At 49.8% G+C, this 19,872-nt stretch overlaps 1 protein-coding gene across 2 annotated transcripts in view; it reads left to right on the top strand.

Moving 5' to 3' along the window:
* The first annotated feature begins 5,530 nt into the window (after positions 1 to 5,530).
* Positions 5,531 to 19,872, top strand: part of Ksr2 (kinase suppressor of ras 2) — a 346,736-nt gene continuing 332,394 nt past the window's right edge. For both annotated transcript variants that reach the window (XM_021642767.2, XM_021642759.2), the window contains exon 1: positions 5,531 to 5,710. In XM_021642767.2, coding sequence (XP_021498442.1) covers positions 5,531 to 5,710 — 180 coding nt within the window. The remainder of the gene's footprint in view (positions 5,711 to 19,872) is intronic.

The raw sequence follows: 19,872 nt of genomic DNA, 5'->3' as shown, positions 1-19,872 counted from the left end.
TATGGCTTAGTGGTTAAGAGCTCTGGCTGCCTTCCTAGAGGACCGAGGTTTAATTTCCAGCGCCGGCATGGCAGCTCACTATTTGTAATCAGTTCTAGGGGTCTAGTGCCCTCTTCTGGTATCCATGAGCACTGCATGCATGGGGTGCACACAGATTAAAAAAAAAAAGGTGGATGTAGGTTGTGCTGGTGATATGGCTTGATAGGAACTTTCAATGAAGTGTCTTTGATGTGTGTTTTTGGGGGCTTGGAGGGCGGCCCTGTAACTGAAAACACTTGGCAGATTACAGAGTCCTTTACTTGGAAAGCCAGAATAAGTTACTGGCCAAATGGCCCGTTCCCATGGGCCTGGATGATCCCCACGTGGACAGAGTGACCTACTTGCACCAGAAACGAAGACGCAGAAGCGAAAGGCCCCAAAAGGAGAACTCCAGAAAAATGATTTTCCTTGATGTCAGAGAAACCTACAAGATTAAAGAGAGGAACATTTTGTTTGCTCTTATCAGAGCTATTTTTAAAGTCATTTATATTTGGGGTTTCAGTGAGTTAGAACAGAATCACAGTCCCCGTGCAGCTGTGAGAAATTTGGTGGTATCTTGGGGGCTATAGTTTTGAGATTCTATTCTGTCTGAAAAACTTGGTAGGAAGGGGTGGGGGAGGGAGTGTACAAAAAGAAACAGCCTGGGAAGACAGAGAAGACACCCAGGAAGGTAGGAAAGGCTCAGTCAGAAGCGTTTGCTTAGCATTCACAGAGCTGCCCATGGTGGCGCATGCTTGTCATCCTTTCACTTGGTAAGTGGAGGGTCAGAAGTTCAAGGTCATTTCTGGCTGTGTAGTATGTGTAGAAGTCAACGTTGGTCCTGTGTAGCTCCAGGCAGATGGCCCTTTGCCTCCTCCTAATCTACCACTCTCCGGTTTGTGAGCCCAAGGAAATTTGGCAAACCTTGAGGCCAGCTCATAACTCACTAATCAAGCAGGGTACAGAGTGTCACTTTTCTGATGTCCCAGAGTTTCAGCTAAACCTCAAAGTTGATGGGAGAGGTGAAATTCTGTGAAGAGGTGGCCAGACTTGTCCCTTGACCATCTGCAACTATCAACCTCCTGCCTACACATGATAAGATCGAGATCTTATCTAGAAGTTTCTCTGACAGGCCTATCCTGTTCCCCAGGGGCCCTGTGACTGACTAGCTCACAGCATGCTTAGACTTGTGCCACCCCTGAAAACACTCAGCCAAGAGGGCAGCCTTCCAGCAAGGGGTTCTGGGAGCTGTGGTGTGGAAGAATGTACATGCGAGGTCTTCACTCTGTGCCTTAGCCCTGACAGGGTCCCCTGATTTTTAGGTCTCTAAAGGTTCCCCATGTGCCTTTTTTTTTTTAAATTACTTATTTGTATTTTATACACATTGGGGTTTTGCCTGCATGTATGTCTATGTGAGGGTGTCAGATCCCCTGGAGCAGGAGTTACCGACAGTTGTGAGCTGCTACATGGGTGGTGGGAGTTGAACCCAGGTCCTCCAGAAGAACAGTTGAGAGACCAAAGGATAAGCAGCGATTGGTAAGACTGTAGAGTAGGCGCGGTATAGCAGTAAGTTCCCTGAGGGGAGAGCTACCTCTCTGCGTTCTTTCCTCACCCACTAGAGATACAGTTGCTAGGAAACTGGGCCCTCCCCCTAGGGAGGGAAACCTGGTCATCAATGTTCTGGGAACCTTCCTATAGCCAATCGATTAAAAATGTAGCACCTTGACCAATAGATGCTTGCCAGGCAGGAATTGCCCCTGCCTTGGGCATGCTGGGATGGACCAGAATCTATATATCACCCCACTAACCTGGGCGCGGGGCGCTCAGCTCCCGCCGCTTCGGCGGTGGGTGCTGTGTAGGCCCGAGCTGCAGCTTGTAATTTTCAATAAAGAGAGACCCTCATGTGTTTTGCAATGGAGTCGATTCCTGGAGATCTTTTGGGGGCTCTCGAACTGGGTATAACACAGTCATTACTTATCTGGTGAGCCATCTCTCCAGCAGTCTCCCCCTCCCTCATGTACCTTTTAGATCAAAAGGTGGATGATAGGTGACAGGGTACATCGAGGAAGCTAACATTCTGTGCCCGTTAGTGCTCAGTGAGGATGGTCCTTTTTTTTTTTTTTTTTTTTTTTGTGGTGTGTGTGTAGCTCTGCTGGAGATGGGGAGCAGCACTCTCACTGCAAACTTCTGAACCATCTGAGGTTATATCTCAGCCCTGAAAGGGTAGAGGGAGCAGGATCCTAAGTTCCAAGTTATCCTCTGCTACATAGCAAGTTCCAGGGTATAGGCTTCCCTAGGGGGGAAGAGAGAGAGAGAGGAGTTATTTTTTAGAAAAACTAAATCTATCCCCTTCTTACTGGTTGTTAGAATGGCCTGAGCAGTTCTAGACCAAGGCATGGCTACAAAGACTCTCCAGGAGGACTAGAGGGACAGCTTGGGCTGTGAGGTCAGGGATGATGCCCCAAGCAATTGTAAGGGTTGTCTGTGAACACAACATTGGGCCCCTCAGCATGGGCATCACAACTCATACAGGACTGGCACCTAAAAGCAGGTATTTGTCTGCCATCAGCAGAGTCCTCTCAGTTGGGTACTTCACATTAAAAACCCCATATGCAGTGTCCAATGATATGGTCGGATTACATGGAACTTGATTCCCTCTCTTCCTTCTTTCCCTTCCTTTCTTCCTTCCTTCTTCCTTTCTCTTCTTCTTCTTGTTTTTTTTTTTTTTTTTTTTTTTTTTGAGGTAGGGTTTCTCTGTATAGCTCTGGCTGTCCTGGAACTCCATCCATCTCCTAAGTGCTAGGATTAAAAGTATTCCACATCACTGCCAGGTTTGGGTTTTTTGCTTGTTTGTTTCATTTTTTTCAACACAGGCTTTTCCTGTGTAACTCTGGCTGTCCTGGAACTGTAGACCAGGCTGGCCTTGAATTCAGAGCTCCACCCGCCTCTCCTCCTGAGTGCTGGGATTAAAGACCTGCTCCACCATTTCTCTGGTCCTCTCTCTGTGTCTCTCTCCCCTAAGGGGATTTTACTGTATTTCCAGGCTGACCTCAAGCTCTTCTGCTCAAGCAGTCCTCCCGCCTCAGCCTCCCAAGCGGCTGGGATTTCAGGTACATGTCACACCAGTCTACTCATTATTGTAAACACAGCCTGTGGGCAAGTCCATCAGGGATCCTGTCTGACCTGCCAGTCAGAGATGGGAGGCCTCCAGTGAGACGACAGAAGACTTCACCCTGAATGACAAGGAGAAAAGTCAGTGAGAAGAGAACCAGGCTGCGGTGGTCTGGGCAGAGTTCGTTCGTAGAGAGAACACAGATTTAATCAGGAGTTGGCATAGCTCTGTGGAATGCCACCTCTGCAGCAATCACTGGCTTTTCAACAGCACAAAAGTAGCCACGCACTCTACCCACATGGGTGGTAATCTTGAGGTTGCGGCCTCTCCGGCTGCTCACGTGTTTCGTGATGGATGCCCTTCTCCCAAAAAAGCCCGCCGGGGTTGATTTCATCTCAGTTCCTTTCTGTCCAAACTGTAATATAATGTCATTTCTCTTTTTTTTCTTTCTCTCTCTCTCTTTTTTTTTTTTTTTTAGACGGGTCTCACTACGTAACCCTGGCTGGCCTAGAACTCACCATACAGGTCAGTAGGCTGGACTCGAACTCCCGGAGACCCACCTGCCTCTGCATCCCTAGTGCCAGGATTAAAAGTGTGCGTCATCACATGCGGCTAAGAAGAAAGGCTTTTATTATTTTATCACAGGGTGGCGGAGATGGCTCAGCGAGAACGGACTCCTAAGTTCAATTCCTGGAACCCACGGTGGAAGGAGAGAATTGACTTCAGCAGCTGGGCTCTGAGCTCGCCGGCACGCTGTGCTGCGCGGCCCCTCCCCCACCCCATTAATTAATAAAGAGCGTATCTGTGACACGGGCACTCCAGTAAAACTTTATTAACTCCACAGTGAAATGTGAATTTCTTTACGAGATCCCCGTTGTCACGAAGTATTCTTCCCCGCCCTCAACCTGTTTAAAATGTGCTGGGCGTTCTTAGTCCACCCGGTGCTCTAGGTGGCTGCCAAAGGGTAAGGTGGAGGTAGACGCTACCCGCCCTGGTGGGACGGGATAGCAGTGAGGAGCAAGGCAAAGCCTCCTGTTTCCCTACAAATGGACCCCAGCTAGATCAGGCCCAGGTAGTCTTCGCCCGCTAGCCGCCCCAAGGAAACCCAGCAAGGTTTGTTCCCTCACTCCATCCCAACCCACTCCAAGACATTAGAAGCCATCCGCAAAGCCAGGCGCGGCGCACACGCTCGGAGCCCTGCAAGCCCGGCGCGCACCTGCTCCCGGGCCCCCGCGCACCTGCTGAGCCTCTCTCCAGCCTCGTCTCGCGAGATCCGGGCTGGCGTAGTGGCCCCCACCCCCACCCAGGCCACCGAGTACCTCTCCCCGCCCCCCTGGGCCCGGCCTCCCAGCCACCTTGGGGACCAGCCCGGCCCCCCTCCCCACCCCCACCGCACCGTAGCGGCTGCGCTCCGTACGCGAGCCCCTCGGTCCCGAGGGACCCCGCCTCCCGGGCTGGAGGGTGGCCCGGGTGGGGGGGGGGCAGGTGCACGCGCCGCCTGCCGCCAGCGGGTCCCAGGCGCGCCCGGGGTGGGGGGACCCGGGGACCGGCTGCGCGCACGGCGCCTCTCGGCGCTGCATCCCTCGCTCCGCTCCCCACCCCGCCCAGTGATTGACAAGCAAGATGTCGATGTGGAGCGAGGCAGGAGCGATTGCAGCAACCGTCACCCCTGGAGCCCGTCGGCGACAGCGACAGCAGCAGCAGCAGCAGCAGCAGCAGCGTTGTCGCGGGGAGCAGACCGCAGCCAGCCGCAGTGGGCGCCGCAGCTGCGCCGGTCGTGCGCACAGCATCCTGAAAGCGCGCTGAGCCCGGGGACCCGCGGACCATGCAGTGTCGCCGCGACCGGGAGGGGGGCAGGCGTGCTCCTTTTTGACATAAAAGCCAGCCGGCCAAATAGATTTTTATATACATATAATTCCACCCTTCACGGAGCCGGTGTGCTAAGCGTGAGCTCTATTTTCCTCTGCCTCCTCCTTCCACTCCTCCTCCTCCCCTTCCTCCTCCTCGCCCTCCTCCTCTTTCTCCTCCTCCTCTCTAAGTGTACAGACTGCACCCTACCACCTGGTTGGCTTCTGACAGACGGGCATCTCTCCCTTTTTAGGGACCAGAGACACAGAGAAAGAGAGAGGAGAGAGACAAGGGATATTCTAATGAAGACTGCCTGATACTCCCCCCAAAAAATAATAATAAATTTTGGCTCTTGTCCCCTCCTCCACCCCCCACCCCCTCAAGCTTGTGTGAGATGTTGGGTTTCTTCAGGAGACACTGCTGAGAAGTCGCAGTGGTTGGAGAGGCATAGGGGGTGGACTCCCTCTACCTCCACTCCCTCCCTCCCCCTTTTTTCTTTCTGGGAGGAGGTGGAGGAGGAGGAGGAGGGGAAGGGGGGTTGCAGAGCAAGCGATGGATGAGGAAAACATGACGAAAAGCGAGGAACAGCAACCTCTGAGTTTGCAAAAAGCCTTGCAGCAGTGCGAGCTGGTTCAGAACATGATAGAGCTGAGCATCTCCAACCTGGAAGGGCTTAGGACCAAGTGTGCAGCTTCCAACGACCTCACGCAGAAGGAGATCAGGACCCTGGAGGTAGGTGTTGCCTGCGGTGGGGGTGGAGGGACAATTCTTCCTTCCCTTCCTCTTCTCCAGTCTGTCCCCTACCCCGTGGGATTCTGTTTGTTGAGGGAGGGCCTGGGGAGGGGAAGGGGTGAAGCAGGTGGACACGAATGGTGCGCTATGATTTATCACCTGGCAAAGCCAGCGCGGATGTCCCTTCCCTTCCCAGTGCGGCTGTTGTCTGTGCTCTGCCAGGAGGCGGTGGTGGCAGTGATAATTGCTGTTCCGTATTTATTATTACGGGTTGTAGCTGTTGCCATGATTATTTTCCTGTGAGAGTGGGGAGTTCTTGTTATTATTGTTATTGGTGTTATTATTATTATTTTCTCTGGCTCTCTCTCGGGATTTGTTTATATGCCACGGGGGCGTTTTGGGTGATACATTAAGAGGCTGCAGGGAACCCACGTGACCTTGTGCGTTCTGCAGGTGGTCAAAGGTGGTTTTGACTGGCTGGATGGGTCTGCCTGAAGGGAAAGACTCAAGCCTTTGCTCTGCATCTCATCCACCTTTCCCCAATAAACACCTTAGGAAACCGTATGCATAAAAAAAAAAAAAAAATCCCCAGGGAAGTACTCATTTCTAATAGAATCATTTGATGTAAGGGGGTCGGAGCAGGCCCAAAATGTGTAAAAAGAAACAATGTTACGGTTGCCTGGAGTGGTTCTTGCACTAGGTGGCGTGGGAAAACCCTCTTAGGCTGTCTTGGTGAGACTTGGTGGATAGGGGTCCAGGAGGAGTTTAGGTTTGGCTAATGTAGCATCCGGTCTCCAGTAGAACTTGAGGGGAGTTGGAAGCAGTTTGCTGAAACGCAGGTAGGGTTGGCTACAAAGTTACCACAAAGAAAAGGAAGAAACTATTTTCCTTCAAAGGCCGTTTTTCCCCCAGAGGAAGCTTTCGCCGTTTTGGGAAAGGCCTGGTGCTCTGAAATCCTCCGGCGTCCACCTCGTTCCAAATGTCTCCAGATAGATTTAGTCCCTTCACCTTCCTTCCCTCAAAATGGCCCAGCTGTCCACATTGCTTGATTTAATTTGGGAATTCCCACTAGCTAGCATTTGCCAGGGAGTGGTGGCTGTGGGGCTCAGAGCGAAGGAGGGTGGGTTCCCCTTTGGGTGGCCTGGCTGTGTATGGTGGGACCTGGTGGTCCAGCTTGTGAGTTGCTGAAGCTTCAAGTCTTCTTCAGTCTTTGCTGACCCGGTCATCTGCATGAGTGCGCCTCTGATTAGTTTGTCAGGCCTCATGGTTCTCCTCCATGGTTTTAAATTTGGTCAGACGCCGGTAGGCTGCAGGGCGCTATCGTTTGAAGAGAGGAGTTTGTGTTTATTTTAATACAGCGCTTGCCACCCTCGGATATATGTCTGTGCTCACCTGTCAGGTGGTAACATGATCCCAGGGATGAAAGAAGATAAATGTTACTGTGGGAAGTGTGTTGGGAGGCACAGGCATTGCCTTTCTCAGAGTTGGGAGGGGGAAGGGGAGGGAGGATGCGGTTTGGCTAATGTTTAAAAGTGTGGGATGTGTTAGCCCAGCCCTGGTCTCTCTCTGCACAGGGCCCAGAAAAGATTTGGTTAGGAACTATACACAGGAAAGCTTACGTAGATAGCCCCTGATGGCTGCCACCCTCTGCCACCAGGAGCCCCCATGGTTAGGCTGATTATTACAGCGTGAGATGCTTAGAAGTTTCCTTCTGTTCTTTTCTATGGTGTTTCAGCCTCAGATCCCTGACTCCCTGGAGAGGGTGACTAACCCAGCTGGGCGTTCGGTGGCTGGGGATTGTAGCTCAATGGTAGAGTATTTCTGCACCAGTCCCCGGGTTCAATCCCCAGCACTGAGCAAACACACAAACAAACAGAGGGTACTTGGTTCTGTTTTGTCTCTCCGAAAAGTGTTTTATAATTGGAACTTGGGGGATGAAGTGCTGATGTGCTGGCCAGGAAGTTGGAATCATAGCTGTCTTCTCTAGGATTATTCGTGCTGTGATGAAACACGTGACAAAGGTGAGTTGGGGAGGAAAGGGTTTATTTGATTTAGGCTTCTGCATCGAAGTTCCTCATCAAAGGAAATCAGTGCAGGAACTCAAACAAGGCAGGAACCTGGAGGCAGGAGCTGGTGCAGAGGCCACGGAGGGGTGCTGCTCACTGGCTTGCTCCCCAAGGCTTGCTCAGCCTGCTTTCTTATAGAACCCAGGACCACCAGCCCAGGGGTGGCTCCACCCACACTGGGCTGGGCCTTCCCCATCATCACTAATTAGGAAAATGCCCGACAGCAGGATCTTATGGAGACATTTTCTCAATTGAAGTTCCTTCCTTTCAGATAACTCAAGCTTGGGTCAAGTTGATGTGAAACTAGACAGCACAATAGGGCAGTGCAGGCCACACCCACCCCTTGATCCATATTGCCCAGTGACTGTTCTGGAGCAATTATGCCAATTTCCACTTCCTAGTTCCCTAGGACCAGGGCGTAGGAGAGGAGCACTGGGGGGGGGGGGTATGGTCCTACCAGACTTCATATTTGCATTCACCAAGTTTTCAGCTCTAACAGCTATCAGATCCGATATCCGAAAGCCTCACAGTGATGCTGGCTGAAGTGTGGATTCCCAGCATCTAATGGCCACATTCTAATTTAGCTGAAATTAGACAGAGGGCCCAGGAATCTGCATTTAGTAAGCAGACAGCGTGCTTCTGTGTGTAATTTTTCTTTGGTGGTGTTGGGAGTTGAACCCAGGACCTTGTGAATGTTGGATGAGGGCTTTGCCACTGACTACATCCCCAGCTCCCACACCTTGTGTTTCTGATTCAGGTTTTGATAGGGACTTTATGAATTACTAATCCAAGCTGGGTGTGGTGGTGCACACCTGTAATCCTAGCACTTGGGATGCTGGGAGAGGAGAAGGGATCATCCAGGGCCAGCCTGGGCCATATAATGACACTGTGCCTGAAATTAAAAAGGAAAGGAGGGCTGGGCTGTAGCTCAGTGGCGGAGATCTTGCTTAATATGTTTTGTTCAGCCTCTAACTTTGAAAAACAGAAACAAAAACAAAACCACAAAACCCAACCAACAGCAACAACAAAAAGAAAATGACAACAACAAAACTCCAGATCCGTTAGGACATAAATGCTGTGTTCCAGCTATTTGTTTTAAACTCCTCTTGAATTATTGCTATTGTGCATATCGTGAGTACAGGTACTCGCTCTACTTTGGGTTTCAGGGATTGAACTCAGGTCATCAAGTTTTCAAGGCCAGTGTTTTTACTCACCAGGTAATCTTGCCAGCCCCTATGTATATTTGGGTGGTTTATTTGACTCGTGGCTCTGATCAAAGGTCGAGGGGCTGCGTCTGATGGCTGTATCCATCTTGCAGCCAGCATCCCAAGGTGGCTCAAGGCACCACATGTTGAGAGACAAGTTCCCCATTGTTTCTGCTATTGAATGGTGACAATTCCCTGCTCACAGGCACTGCAGTCACTAAGAGTTTGAACAGACCATCCTGAAGACATTGACAATAATTCGTGCATACTCCTGCAGAAACAAAAATACGCAACATGAACTTGGCCTTAACAAAGCTTCTCAGGCAGGGAGGAAATGGCGACCACAGCAAAGTGACAATGAAGGCCAAACACTCAATCCTTTGGAAGATGGCGGAGGAAGTTCTGATGGCCTTTCTGTGATGGTTATAAGACGGGCTTCCACAGCTCCAGCTGTCACCTCTCCATTCAAGGCAGGAAAGAGGAGAACCTGTGAGTGTGGAGGGATGGAAGTTCATATTTTTAGCTTCAGGAAACAAAGGGTTTCGCATGGTGACCCTCCTTCCTGCCAGCAATGTTCAATTATGTTTTCTTGGCCACTGTAAGGTCAAATGTTCTAGCTGCAAGGGAGGCTGGACAGCAAGAAGTAGGAAAGCCATTGTTTTCCTTGTCCGGGATGAGCTCTGTGCTGAACCATATAATGTCAAGGTTCTGCTTTCCCAGGGGAAGGTACCAATCGATGTTATTGGCTGGGCCACCAGTAACACCATCCGTGTACTTTCTGATAGGTATTTTGACAGAAAAGAAGTTCCACATGCTTTGTAGTTTGAAGCAGGTTGGCTTCCTTGCTGTTCTACTTTATCTCCGGATACAAATGTAAACATTTTAACCGAAACTGGCAATTAATTGTAAGATAATAACTCCTTCATCAGTGGGTGGGTGCAAGGATCACCAAGGGTGCGAAAGTATCAAGCAGGCGCCAAGCAGACAGTAGTTTCAGGCAGCGCATGCTAGTGACTTTCCATTTGCTGTGACTGATACTGATGGAAACCACGTAGAAGAGGAAGGGTTTGTTGTGGTGCTTTTGTTTTTATTTTCATTCATTTATCTTGTACTTTTTCCACTTAAAAACTTTGAAATTCACATCACTCTTCCTCATTCTCTTTCCCCCACTCCAGCTACTCTCAGCTACCCTCCTGAGATGCAAAGAGTTATTTTGCCTTATGGTTTAAAAAGGGACACAAGTCAGGCATGGTGGCACTTGCCTTTAATTCTAACACCAAGGATGCAGAGGCAGGTGGATCTCTGGTGAGTTCCATGCTAGCCAGAGTTATATAGCAAGTCCCTGTCTCAAAACAAAACAAAACAAAACAAAACAAAACAAAACAAAAACAACAGCCTATCAGGATGAGAAAGCATGGCGAAAGAAAAATAAGGTAGCTGTTCATGTTTTGTCTGTAGACAGGAAACAGAGAGCAGACATCGAACTTCAAGACTTACCCCAAAGTGACTCACTTCCATCCACAAAGCAGTGGTTTTAAAAGCAGCGATTCTCAACCTGTGGGTCGCAACCCCTTTACTCCTTTGGCATCGTATATCCTGCATACCAGATATTTACATCGAGAGTCCTAACAGTAGCAAAATTACAGTTATGAAGTAGCAATGAAATAATTTTATGGTTAGGGGTCACCACAGCATGAGTAGTTACTCACGTGTCAAAGGGTCACGTCATTAGGAAGGATGACCACCTTTTTAAAGGTACCTGAACCTTCTAAAACAGTGCCACCAGTTGGGGACCAAGTGTTTAAACACACGATCCTGTGGGAGGGAACGCGTGACTTTCAGGCATTAACAGTGATGGTGGTTAGCAGGTGATGGTGCGGGATAAATGGCATGGGGGTGGCTGGGAGCAGGGGAATCTGAGTGGCGTTTCTGAGTATGCTAGGTAGGACCCCACTTGTGTGGGACCTTAGCCCTGTCCCAGAAGCCGATGTTCAGCGAGTATCTTACGGGCAAAACAAATTCTGTGGTGAAGGGGTTCGGTGCAGGACTTCTTAGAGCTCCATCTACACACCGTGGCTCCATGAGAAGGAGCCTGGGGTGTTTTCTTTCCTCAGAGATTACCCTGGGGGGGGGGTTATTCCATAGAATCCACCTGGGAAAACTTGGCCCAGCGGTCAGGGAGGCCTGCTTAGCTGGGGAGGTGGGGATTTGGAATGGAAAGAAGGATGAGAAGGTGGAGACCGTAGCAAAGGGGACCCTGTGGCTCTCCAGACTTCACTGTGCTGCTTAAGGGACCAGTTGGCCCTGAATGGAATGTGCCTGATGGAGTGTCTCAGGAAATGAACTTAAGTTTCTGATCCCTGTGGTCTCACTAAGGGGACCCAAACCGACCACTTTCATCTCTTTGTGGGAAGGGACAGATGTCTTCAGAGGTTTCAGCCAAAAGGTGAGTGACAGCAAGTCTGATGGCAGCCTATAGCAGGGCTGCCCAGCCTTTTCTGTCAAGGGCCAAATAATAGATAGCTTTGTGGTGCCCAGGTTTCACAGTCACCCTACTGTGCTATCACAGCCTGTAGCAGCCACAGGCCACATATGAGTTATGGAAGTTTCCCAATAAAACTTTATTTGTGGCCCCTGAATTTTGAGTTTGATATCATTTTCACATACATACCATGATGTATTGTTTTTCTTTTGATTTGTTTTACTACACACACACACACACACACACACACACACACACGCACGCACACTATTCTTAGTTTTAGGACCTTGGAAGTGGTGGGTGAGACTTGGCTCATCCCTGGTCTGGAGGATGACTTGGACGGGATTGGACGGAGGTCATCTGGAAGGCGATCAAGTGACAACGTGGCTGCAAGGCTCTGGCCCTGCACAGGGAGATGGCTTAGAGCCCACTCTGGCCTGGTCAGATTGGAGGGGGAGGGAAGCGGTGGGTTTTCGGACCAAGGGCAGATGCTTCTGTGGTCCAGGCATCATGGCCACACTTGGCAACGCTGTTCTTTGTACGTATACCCACCTCAGTTCTTGGTTTCGTTGTAATGAGCCCTCCCTGGACTGAACTCCATTTGGGAAAGTCTGCACTTGAGACACTACTTCACAGATTCCCATAAGCCTGTGGGATGTCCTCCCGTTGATGCGTATATCACTCGCCTTATCCGGCCTCCTTCATGATCTCACCTGAAGCTGACAGAGGGGTTGGGGACAGGATGAGGAGGCTCCCAGGGCAATGGTTTGGGCGATTTTTTTTTTTTTATGGTGTTAGTGTCCCAAGATAGCAGGAACAGCACTTGTTGCAAGGGAGCTTGGGACTGCAGAGCGGCACGGTGTTGCTTCCATCATGTGTAGGGGTTGGAGTGGGTCTCTCGGCTAGCCTGGATGCGAGCGGAGGGGAACAGGCATCCCTCCTCCCAGCGGGAGTTGCTACAAAGTTAGTTAGGTGAGATGGGCTGGGATGACTAGAGCCGGTAGAGTGAGGTGACTCCCTTGCTCAGGAATCATTTCCAGGTGCTGTCCTCCCGTCCTGTAGCAGCATCACTGTTTATATCCAGGGAGGGCAGGGGGTGCAGAGAAGTCAGAGACGCTGAAAGCCTCCTTCCCTGAGGTCACCCTCATCATATCTGCCCGCCTCCCTGAGCTAGAGAGTGTGTGTCCACGTGTGTGTGTGTGTGTGTGTGTGTGTGTGTATGGGTGTGTGTCTCTGTGTGGGTTACCGCAGCTGTGGGCCAAGGAAGAAGAGACTTAAGTCTGCTGAGGGCAAGGGGTCTCTGGCACAACAAGCAATGAGACAAGCAAATGCCCAGGGCTCTCTGGCCGGTGAGGTCTATTCAGTGAGCTCCAGGCTAATGAAGAGACTTCTCAAAAAACAAGGTGAATAATGAGAAACAATGCCTGAGACTGACCTTTTGTGAGCACGCACACACACACACACACACACACACACACACACACACACGCACGATACAGTTTTGCATAGAGGTCTTTCCTATAGAAAAAGCCACCCCAATATTAGTGGCTACCCCGGGTCCTAATGAACTTGTGTTCCTCTGGTGGTTCCATTAGGGCTTGAGGACTTACAGTACGCTCTCTTACATGGCTGCCTGCTTCAGTGTCCCACACATTTCCTCTCCGCAGAGATGACCTGGGTTTCTCCCGTTGGAGCAGAGGCAGTGTTGCAAGAGGACAGACCCGGTGCCTGTCTTCTTTAGCCTTTGTTTTCAGATGACCCATTGGCCAGCCAAGGGGCACGGGCAAACCTGAGTCAACACGGCTGCACATCCTAGGACGGGGAAGCGTTTGAATGTTCTCATCAAGGGCGCCTTGATGGTGAAACTAAATGCTAAACACTGGCACAAGGGACCGAGGAATGAGTGTGAGCGGACCGCAGAGCCTCCCCCGTTCCGAGGGAACATCGCCAACAGACTTCCAGAGTGCCACGTGCTGGGCACGCTGCTGGGGAAATGGAGTTGGGGTAGAACGGGGGAAGGAAGGGGAGGTAACCCAAAGTAGGATCTGGAGACCGTGAAGGAAAGCAAAAAATGGAGGATTGCACAACAGGGGCGGTGGTGCACGCCTTTAATCCCAGCCTTTGGGGGGCAGAGACATGACAGGTCTCCGTGATGGTGCGTGCTAGGAAGACTTGCGGGGAGGCTGCACACCACAGTTGCTTCCTGTGCTTGTCAACAAGACAGGTGGATGAACAAGCTGGAGGCCGAATGGAGCCTGGAGCTGGGAGGCCACTCCTTGCACCAAGCATATCTCTCCTGATGATTCGGGCTGCAGTTTGGTGTGTGTGTGTGTGTGTGTGTGTGTGTGTGTGTGCATGGAGGCCAGAGGTTGACATCAGGTGTCTTCCACAGTCATTCTCTACCTTATTTTTGTTTGAGGCAGGGTCTCTCCCTGAACCTGGAGCTCACACAGTTAGCTAGGTTGTCTGCCCTGTATGTACTAGGGTCCCCACTGAAGGTCTCTGACCTTCAAGACCTGGGGCTATAGTGGGCTGACTGGCTTTTGTGTGGGTGCTAGGAATTCATATCTGATCCTCTTGCTTGCATAGCAAGCGCTTTACTGGCTGAGCTGGCTCCACAGGTCCAAAGTGTAATTTTAAAATATTTATCATTATCATTATTTGTGTGTGTGTGTGGAGTATATGTGATCCATGTGTAGGTATGTGTGCTACAGTGCATGTATAGAAGTCAGAGGAAAACTTTGTGGATTTGGATTTTCTTTACCATCTTTATGTGGGTTTCCAGGGATTGAACTCAGGTCCCCAGGCTTGGTGGCAAGCGCTTTTATCCACTGAGCCATCTTGCAAGCCCTTAAGTGTTATTTTCAGTGGCTGCATATCATTCCAGGGCCGTTCTACAGACCCTGACTGAAATCCTGCAGTTAGATGCTTGCATTGTGACGTCCCACCATGGAGGAGCCTGTGGTGGACTTCCTCATGGCTGGGGGTCGCCTTCAGTTCCTAGAAGTGGACCTGCTAGGTCAAACGTCACACAATGTTTTCTGGACCTTTAATAGGTTTTATCAAATTGCTCTCCGTGAACAGTGTGAGAAAAGGAGTGTTTCCCATAGCCTCAGCTTGGGTGCACATTTTGATTTATTATTTTACTTGTTGGTTTTGATCAAGGCCAGCGTGCTCCAACCCCGTGTTCCCCTCCAGCTCCCAACTTCGTTGTAGAGGCTTCTCAGAAGTATGGGTGGCGGGTGCATTATTTCTGAGGGGTCCATGGCCCCTTCTGACCTTTGAAAGAGCTTCTACTATGGAGTTTTCTAGTTTCCCTGCAATGAGCAAAGGGTTTTTTAGTTTTTCATTTTTGGGAAGAGAACAGACTAATTTTCATGTTTGGCCCCCTCTGTGGCTCTGGCTGGGAAGGGAGATATTCAGAGACTGGGGAAGACTGAGGGTACCACGTGGCTGGGAAGAAGTCTGGAGAAGCTGAGGGATGGCAAGGGAGAAGGGACACATTAGGAGGAGGAGCAACTCAAAGCGATTTTCTCCTGCAGGTTTCTGCCAGGTTGGAATGCCTCTCCAGTGGGTCATGGCCATCACAGTGGTCGATCCAGCTTTAAAAGCGAGTTTGCAGAGGTTTAAGTAATCGATTTGACCCAAGCTGTCGAGTGGCAAGGGCAGGCACAGATAAAGAACAGGTAGAGGGTCACCCCTGTACTCTGGCATCTTCAGGGGTGGCATGACCCGGAAGAGAAAGGGGTGAGGCCAGAGCAGATGCAGGGCAGGAGCTGAGTTTCTGATGTGGCTGGAGGTGATGGGTATAGATTAAAAAGGACTATAGTAATGGAATATTGTTTGACTACAATGTTTCTGGGTGACCGATTGACAGAAATAGCCTGAGGTGTCCACAGAGATGGGGGAGGGGAAGAGAGAGAATGAGGCCAGGAGACCCAAGCTCATTTGGTGTAGTGGGCTCCTGCCCGTGGCCACACTGTGTGCTATGTGGTTCTGGGCTCCCGCCTGTGGCTGGTGCTGACAGCACTCAGATTTCTAATCTCTTAGAATACTGCAATGAACGGAAAGCATCTCTTTGATGTTTTTGTACCAGGCACATTGAAATGACAATTTTTTAGAGATACTGGTTTAACTATTTCAAAGTTAAATTCCTATGTTATCATGATGCCTTTTTCCCTCTGAGGAGACTAGAAAGTTTTAAACATTAGTTGGATAAGGGACATTTCTGTGGGACAATACTGGCATTGCCCTCCCCCTTCTCCTCTCTTTCTCTTCCCTCCCCTCATCTTCCACCCCTCCATTTCCCTGCCTGCTTTTTCTTTCTCCTCCCTTCACCTCCCCTCCACTTTCTTCCCCTTGAATGGGTGCTGGGACTTAAACACAGAAAGCAGAGCAGAAGACAGCTTGTTGGGGTGAGAAGGAGGCACTGTGTTACAGATTAGGACCTTCCATAGAATTCCGTCTGAGATGAAGAACCCATTTTGGGGCTGATAGTGGTGACAGTCAAACAACCTACCAGGGCGCCTAGTGCCACTGAACCATGAACTTAAAATTATTAGAGTGGGAAAATTTATTTTCTTTACCATAATAAAAAGTGGCTTTTAACATTTTTATTACATTTATGTATTGTGTGTGCGCGCCTGTGCTTGCACCCTGGTACATGTGCCAGTGTGTCTGGAGGTCAGAGGACAGCTTGTGGGAGTCAGTTCTGTCCTTCCGCCATGCTGTGAGTCTCCGGAAGTGGACTTGGGTCTTCAGGCTCGGTGGCAATTGTCTTTATTCACCGAGGCATCCCAGCAGCCCCAACAGGTGAGGGCTTTGCCTGTGTTCATCCACGAATGACTGGCGGCTTGAAAGCTACACTCACTGTGGAGGCCAACAGATGGACAGAAGTGGCCATGAAGTGGGGGCACCCAGGGCCTTTGTTTTTAATTTGTCTCCATATCACATTTTGCATTTTCATCTTTATCTGACTTGGAGGATCTGTGTTTTGTGATAATTCAGAAAAGCAACATCCATAACATCCAGGCTACAGGAACAGACTTCTTTGCCACAGCTTCAAAGAGGGTCCTCCAGGGCAGGCACTCCCTGAGTTACTGTGACGCTAACCTAAGGACTGAAGTCAGGGAGCTAGAAACACAGGCAGACTTGTAGATCCTGCTCTCCTCCCCAAGCTTGTGAGGGCAAAATTCAAACATCCAGCAAAACTGCACTCCCCACCTGTGACCTGGAATGATTCCCTCTCTTCTTTTTCCACACATCTGTCCACCTCTTAATCCGTCAGGCCACCGATGAGGCCGTCACAGTGCCTGATGGGTTCAGAGCAGGCGGCAGAGACGAGCGCACTCCCCTTCGTGCGCGCCGTTGGTCGATGCTCAGGGTGTGACTTTTGTTTTGGTGAAGAAGGAACATGCTATGTGCAACCCGGGTTTGAGTGAGCATCACTGAGCTTCAGCAGATGTGTGCAGCCCAGCCAATGAAACCTCTATCCAGATGTGAAGCGTTCACCACCACAGGATTAACTCTACCAGCCTTTAAATCAACCAAACGTATGTTTCCTTTTCCTCCATAGATTGTTATCTCTTGCCTACTGTAGGGCTGTCTGCTAAATGAAAGGATGCAACATGTGCTTTCAAAACTTTTGGCTTTAAAGAAATCTCTGTGCGTATGTGCGTGTGTGTGTTTGCTCACGAGTGTGGAGGACAGAGGACAAACTTGGATGTTGCTCTTGACTTTTCATCTTTTTGCTGGCCAGTAGGCTCTTGGGAATGCTCCTGCCTCTGCATCCCATTTTGGTACAGGGGCACGAGGATTACAGATGTGTGCTACTGTGCCTGGCTTTACATAACTTTTAAGGTCCTTAACTCAGTTCCTCTGTCCTGTGGAACAGGCACTTCTGTTTTTCAGGCTTCTCACATCTACTTTTTGCTTTTTATATTTTTTCAGTGTGTATGTTTTTTTTTTCCTCCCCTCCTTCTTTCCTTCCTCCTTGTCCTTCCTTCATCACTGTATATCCTAGGCTGATCTTGAACTCCTGGAATCCTCCTGTCTCAGTCTCCTGAGTAACTCCAGGTGGACACCACCACAGCTGGCCGAGTGTTTTTTTCTGTGAGTTATAACCCACAGGCAGTCTGTAAGAGCTGTCATGCTCAGAGTGCTGAGCAGTTCTGCCACCTTCCCTGCTCCTTCCCATCGTTCAGCCCTCCCTCCCGCTTCAGCCTGCCCCTGGCAAACACTGGCAGCCGCTGGTCATTCTCTTTTAAAGAATGTTCTGTGCATGAAAGCACTGCTAATGTTGCTCTTGAGTTTGGCTTTTTTTTTCCTCACACGATGTCTGTGAGATTCATATCCACATGGTTGCACAGGGTAGTATTTCCTTTCTCTCTCTGTATGTGTGTGTGTGTGTGTGTGTGTGTGTGTGTGTGTGTGTGTGTATGTATGTGCATGTGTACCCATTTGAATGCATGTGGAGGCCAGAGGAGGATGTCAGGTGTCCTGCTGCTCTGTTATTCTCCATCTTAGCTTTTGATGCATAATCTCTCACAGAACCTGGAACAAAGCTCCAGCGAGCCTTCTCTCTTGGCCCCCCACAGTGCTAGGGTTACAGGCACAAGTGCTCACCCACAGCCTTTTTACATGGACCCTGGGGATTTAAAATCAGGGCCCCAGTCTTACATAGCCAGTTCTGTTGCCTGCTGAACCGTCTGCTCAGCCTTACTTCCTCCCTTTTGGGTACCGAGTAGTATGCCAGGACAGGGCACGATACAGCCTGCTTAGCCACTTTAGTCAGCCACTAAAGGACATCTCTAGTTTTTTTCTCTTTTCTATTTTCATGTGGTTATAAACAGAGCTACTGTCAGCATCCGTGTGAACTTGTTCACATGAACTCAACTTTAGATCTCTCTGGGATGAACGCATGGGTGTGGCGTGGCCAGATTACAGGGCGGATGGCTTCTGTCCAGCATGGCCTTACCCTATGCATCTGTATCATTGGGCATGACCATTGGCATGTCGCTGCACAGCTTTCCCAGCTGGGATGATCCCTGTCTGAGACACTGCTCTGCTGCTGTGAAGAGACACCACGACCAAGGCAACTCTTAGAAAAGAGAGCAATTCCGGCCTGCTTATAGTTTCAGAGGGTCAATCTGCTATCATCAGGGCAGAGGGCATGGCGGCATTCAGGCAGACATGGTGCTGGAGAAATAGCTGAGAGTTCTACATTGGATTCCCCAAGCATCTGGAAGAGAGAGCCACTGGGCCTGGCTTGGGCTTTTGAAAACCTCAAAGCCCACCCCCCAGTGACACACTTCCTCCAACAAGGCCACACCTACTAATCCTTCTCAAGTAGTACCACTCCCTAATGACTAAACATTCAAATATGTGAGCCTGAAACTATGGGGACCATTCTTCCTTATTCAAACTACCACGGTTTGTTTTTGTCTTAAATTTTTATTTATCTATTTGTGTGTGTCAGGGTTGGAAGTTTATACACCATGGCACATATGGAGGTCAGAGGACAGCTCTTAGGAGTCAGTTCTTTCCTTATTTGTGGGTGCTGAGGCACCAACTCAGGCCATCAGGCTTGTCAAGTACTTTTACCCACATGTTTATCTCAGCAGACCCCAGCATTTTTTCAGTCACTTAATATCAGCTGTGATGGTTTTCAGTTGTGTTCGTCTGATGCCCGAGGCATTGTGTGACTATCTCTCACCCACACACACTCTCTGAGAACATGTAGGTTCAGGCCTGTGATGGCTTGTCAGCTTGACACAGCTGGGGAGAGGGAACCCCGGCTGAGGAATTGCCTCCATCAGATTTCTCTGTGGGTGGTTCCACCCCTAGGTAGCTGGATAGACTGAGCAAAGGCAGAAAGTACACCAGTGAGCAGCTTTCTCTGTGGGCTTGGCTTCAGCTCCTGCCTCCATGTTCCTCTGCTGGGAGCCTACCCTGGCTTCCCTAGTGATGGACTGTTTGCTTCAGCCAAATGAACCCTCGTTTCCCCAAGCTGCTTTTGGTTAAGAGTTTAATGAGAGCATCAGAAAGCAAATCAGGACAGAGCCTTTTCTCTCATTTGAGGACAGTTAGATTGCTTGTAGACTCTGAACAAGAGCTCCACTCAGGTATGAGGTTGTGAATTCCTCCTCCCATTCTGCACACTGCCATCTTTCCTTTCTCTTAATATTGTCTCTGACAGAGCAGAACTTTTAAAATCTGATGAAGCCCAACTGGTCAATCATGTCTTTTGCACACTGTTGTTTTTGGTGTTCTGGTTGAGAACTCTGCCTGGCCTCAAAGAGTGTCTCCTGACTTTGATCGTAAATGTCTTGCATCTGATGACACGTGTTTAGCTCTATGATGTGTTTTGAGTCAGTTCTTGTGGGTTGTGTAAGGGGGACCCTTTCTTTT

Source organism: Meriones unguiculatus, chromosome 4 (genome assembly GCF_030254825.1).
Source record: "Meriones unguiculatus strain TT.TT164.6M chromosome 4, Bangor_MerUng_6.1, whole genome shotgun sequence".
In the NCBI taxonomy this organism is placed as follows: Eukaryota; Metazoa; Chordata; class Mammalia; order Rodentia; family Muridae; genus Meriones; species Meriones unguiculatus.
This window is presented reverse-complemented; position numbering and strand designations above follow the sequence as displayed.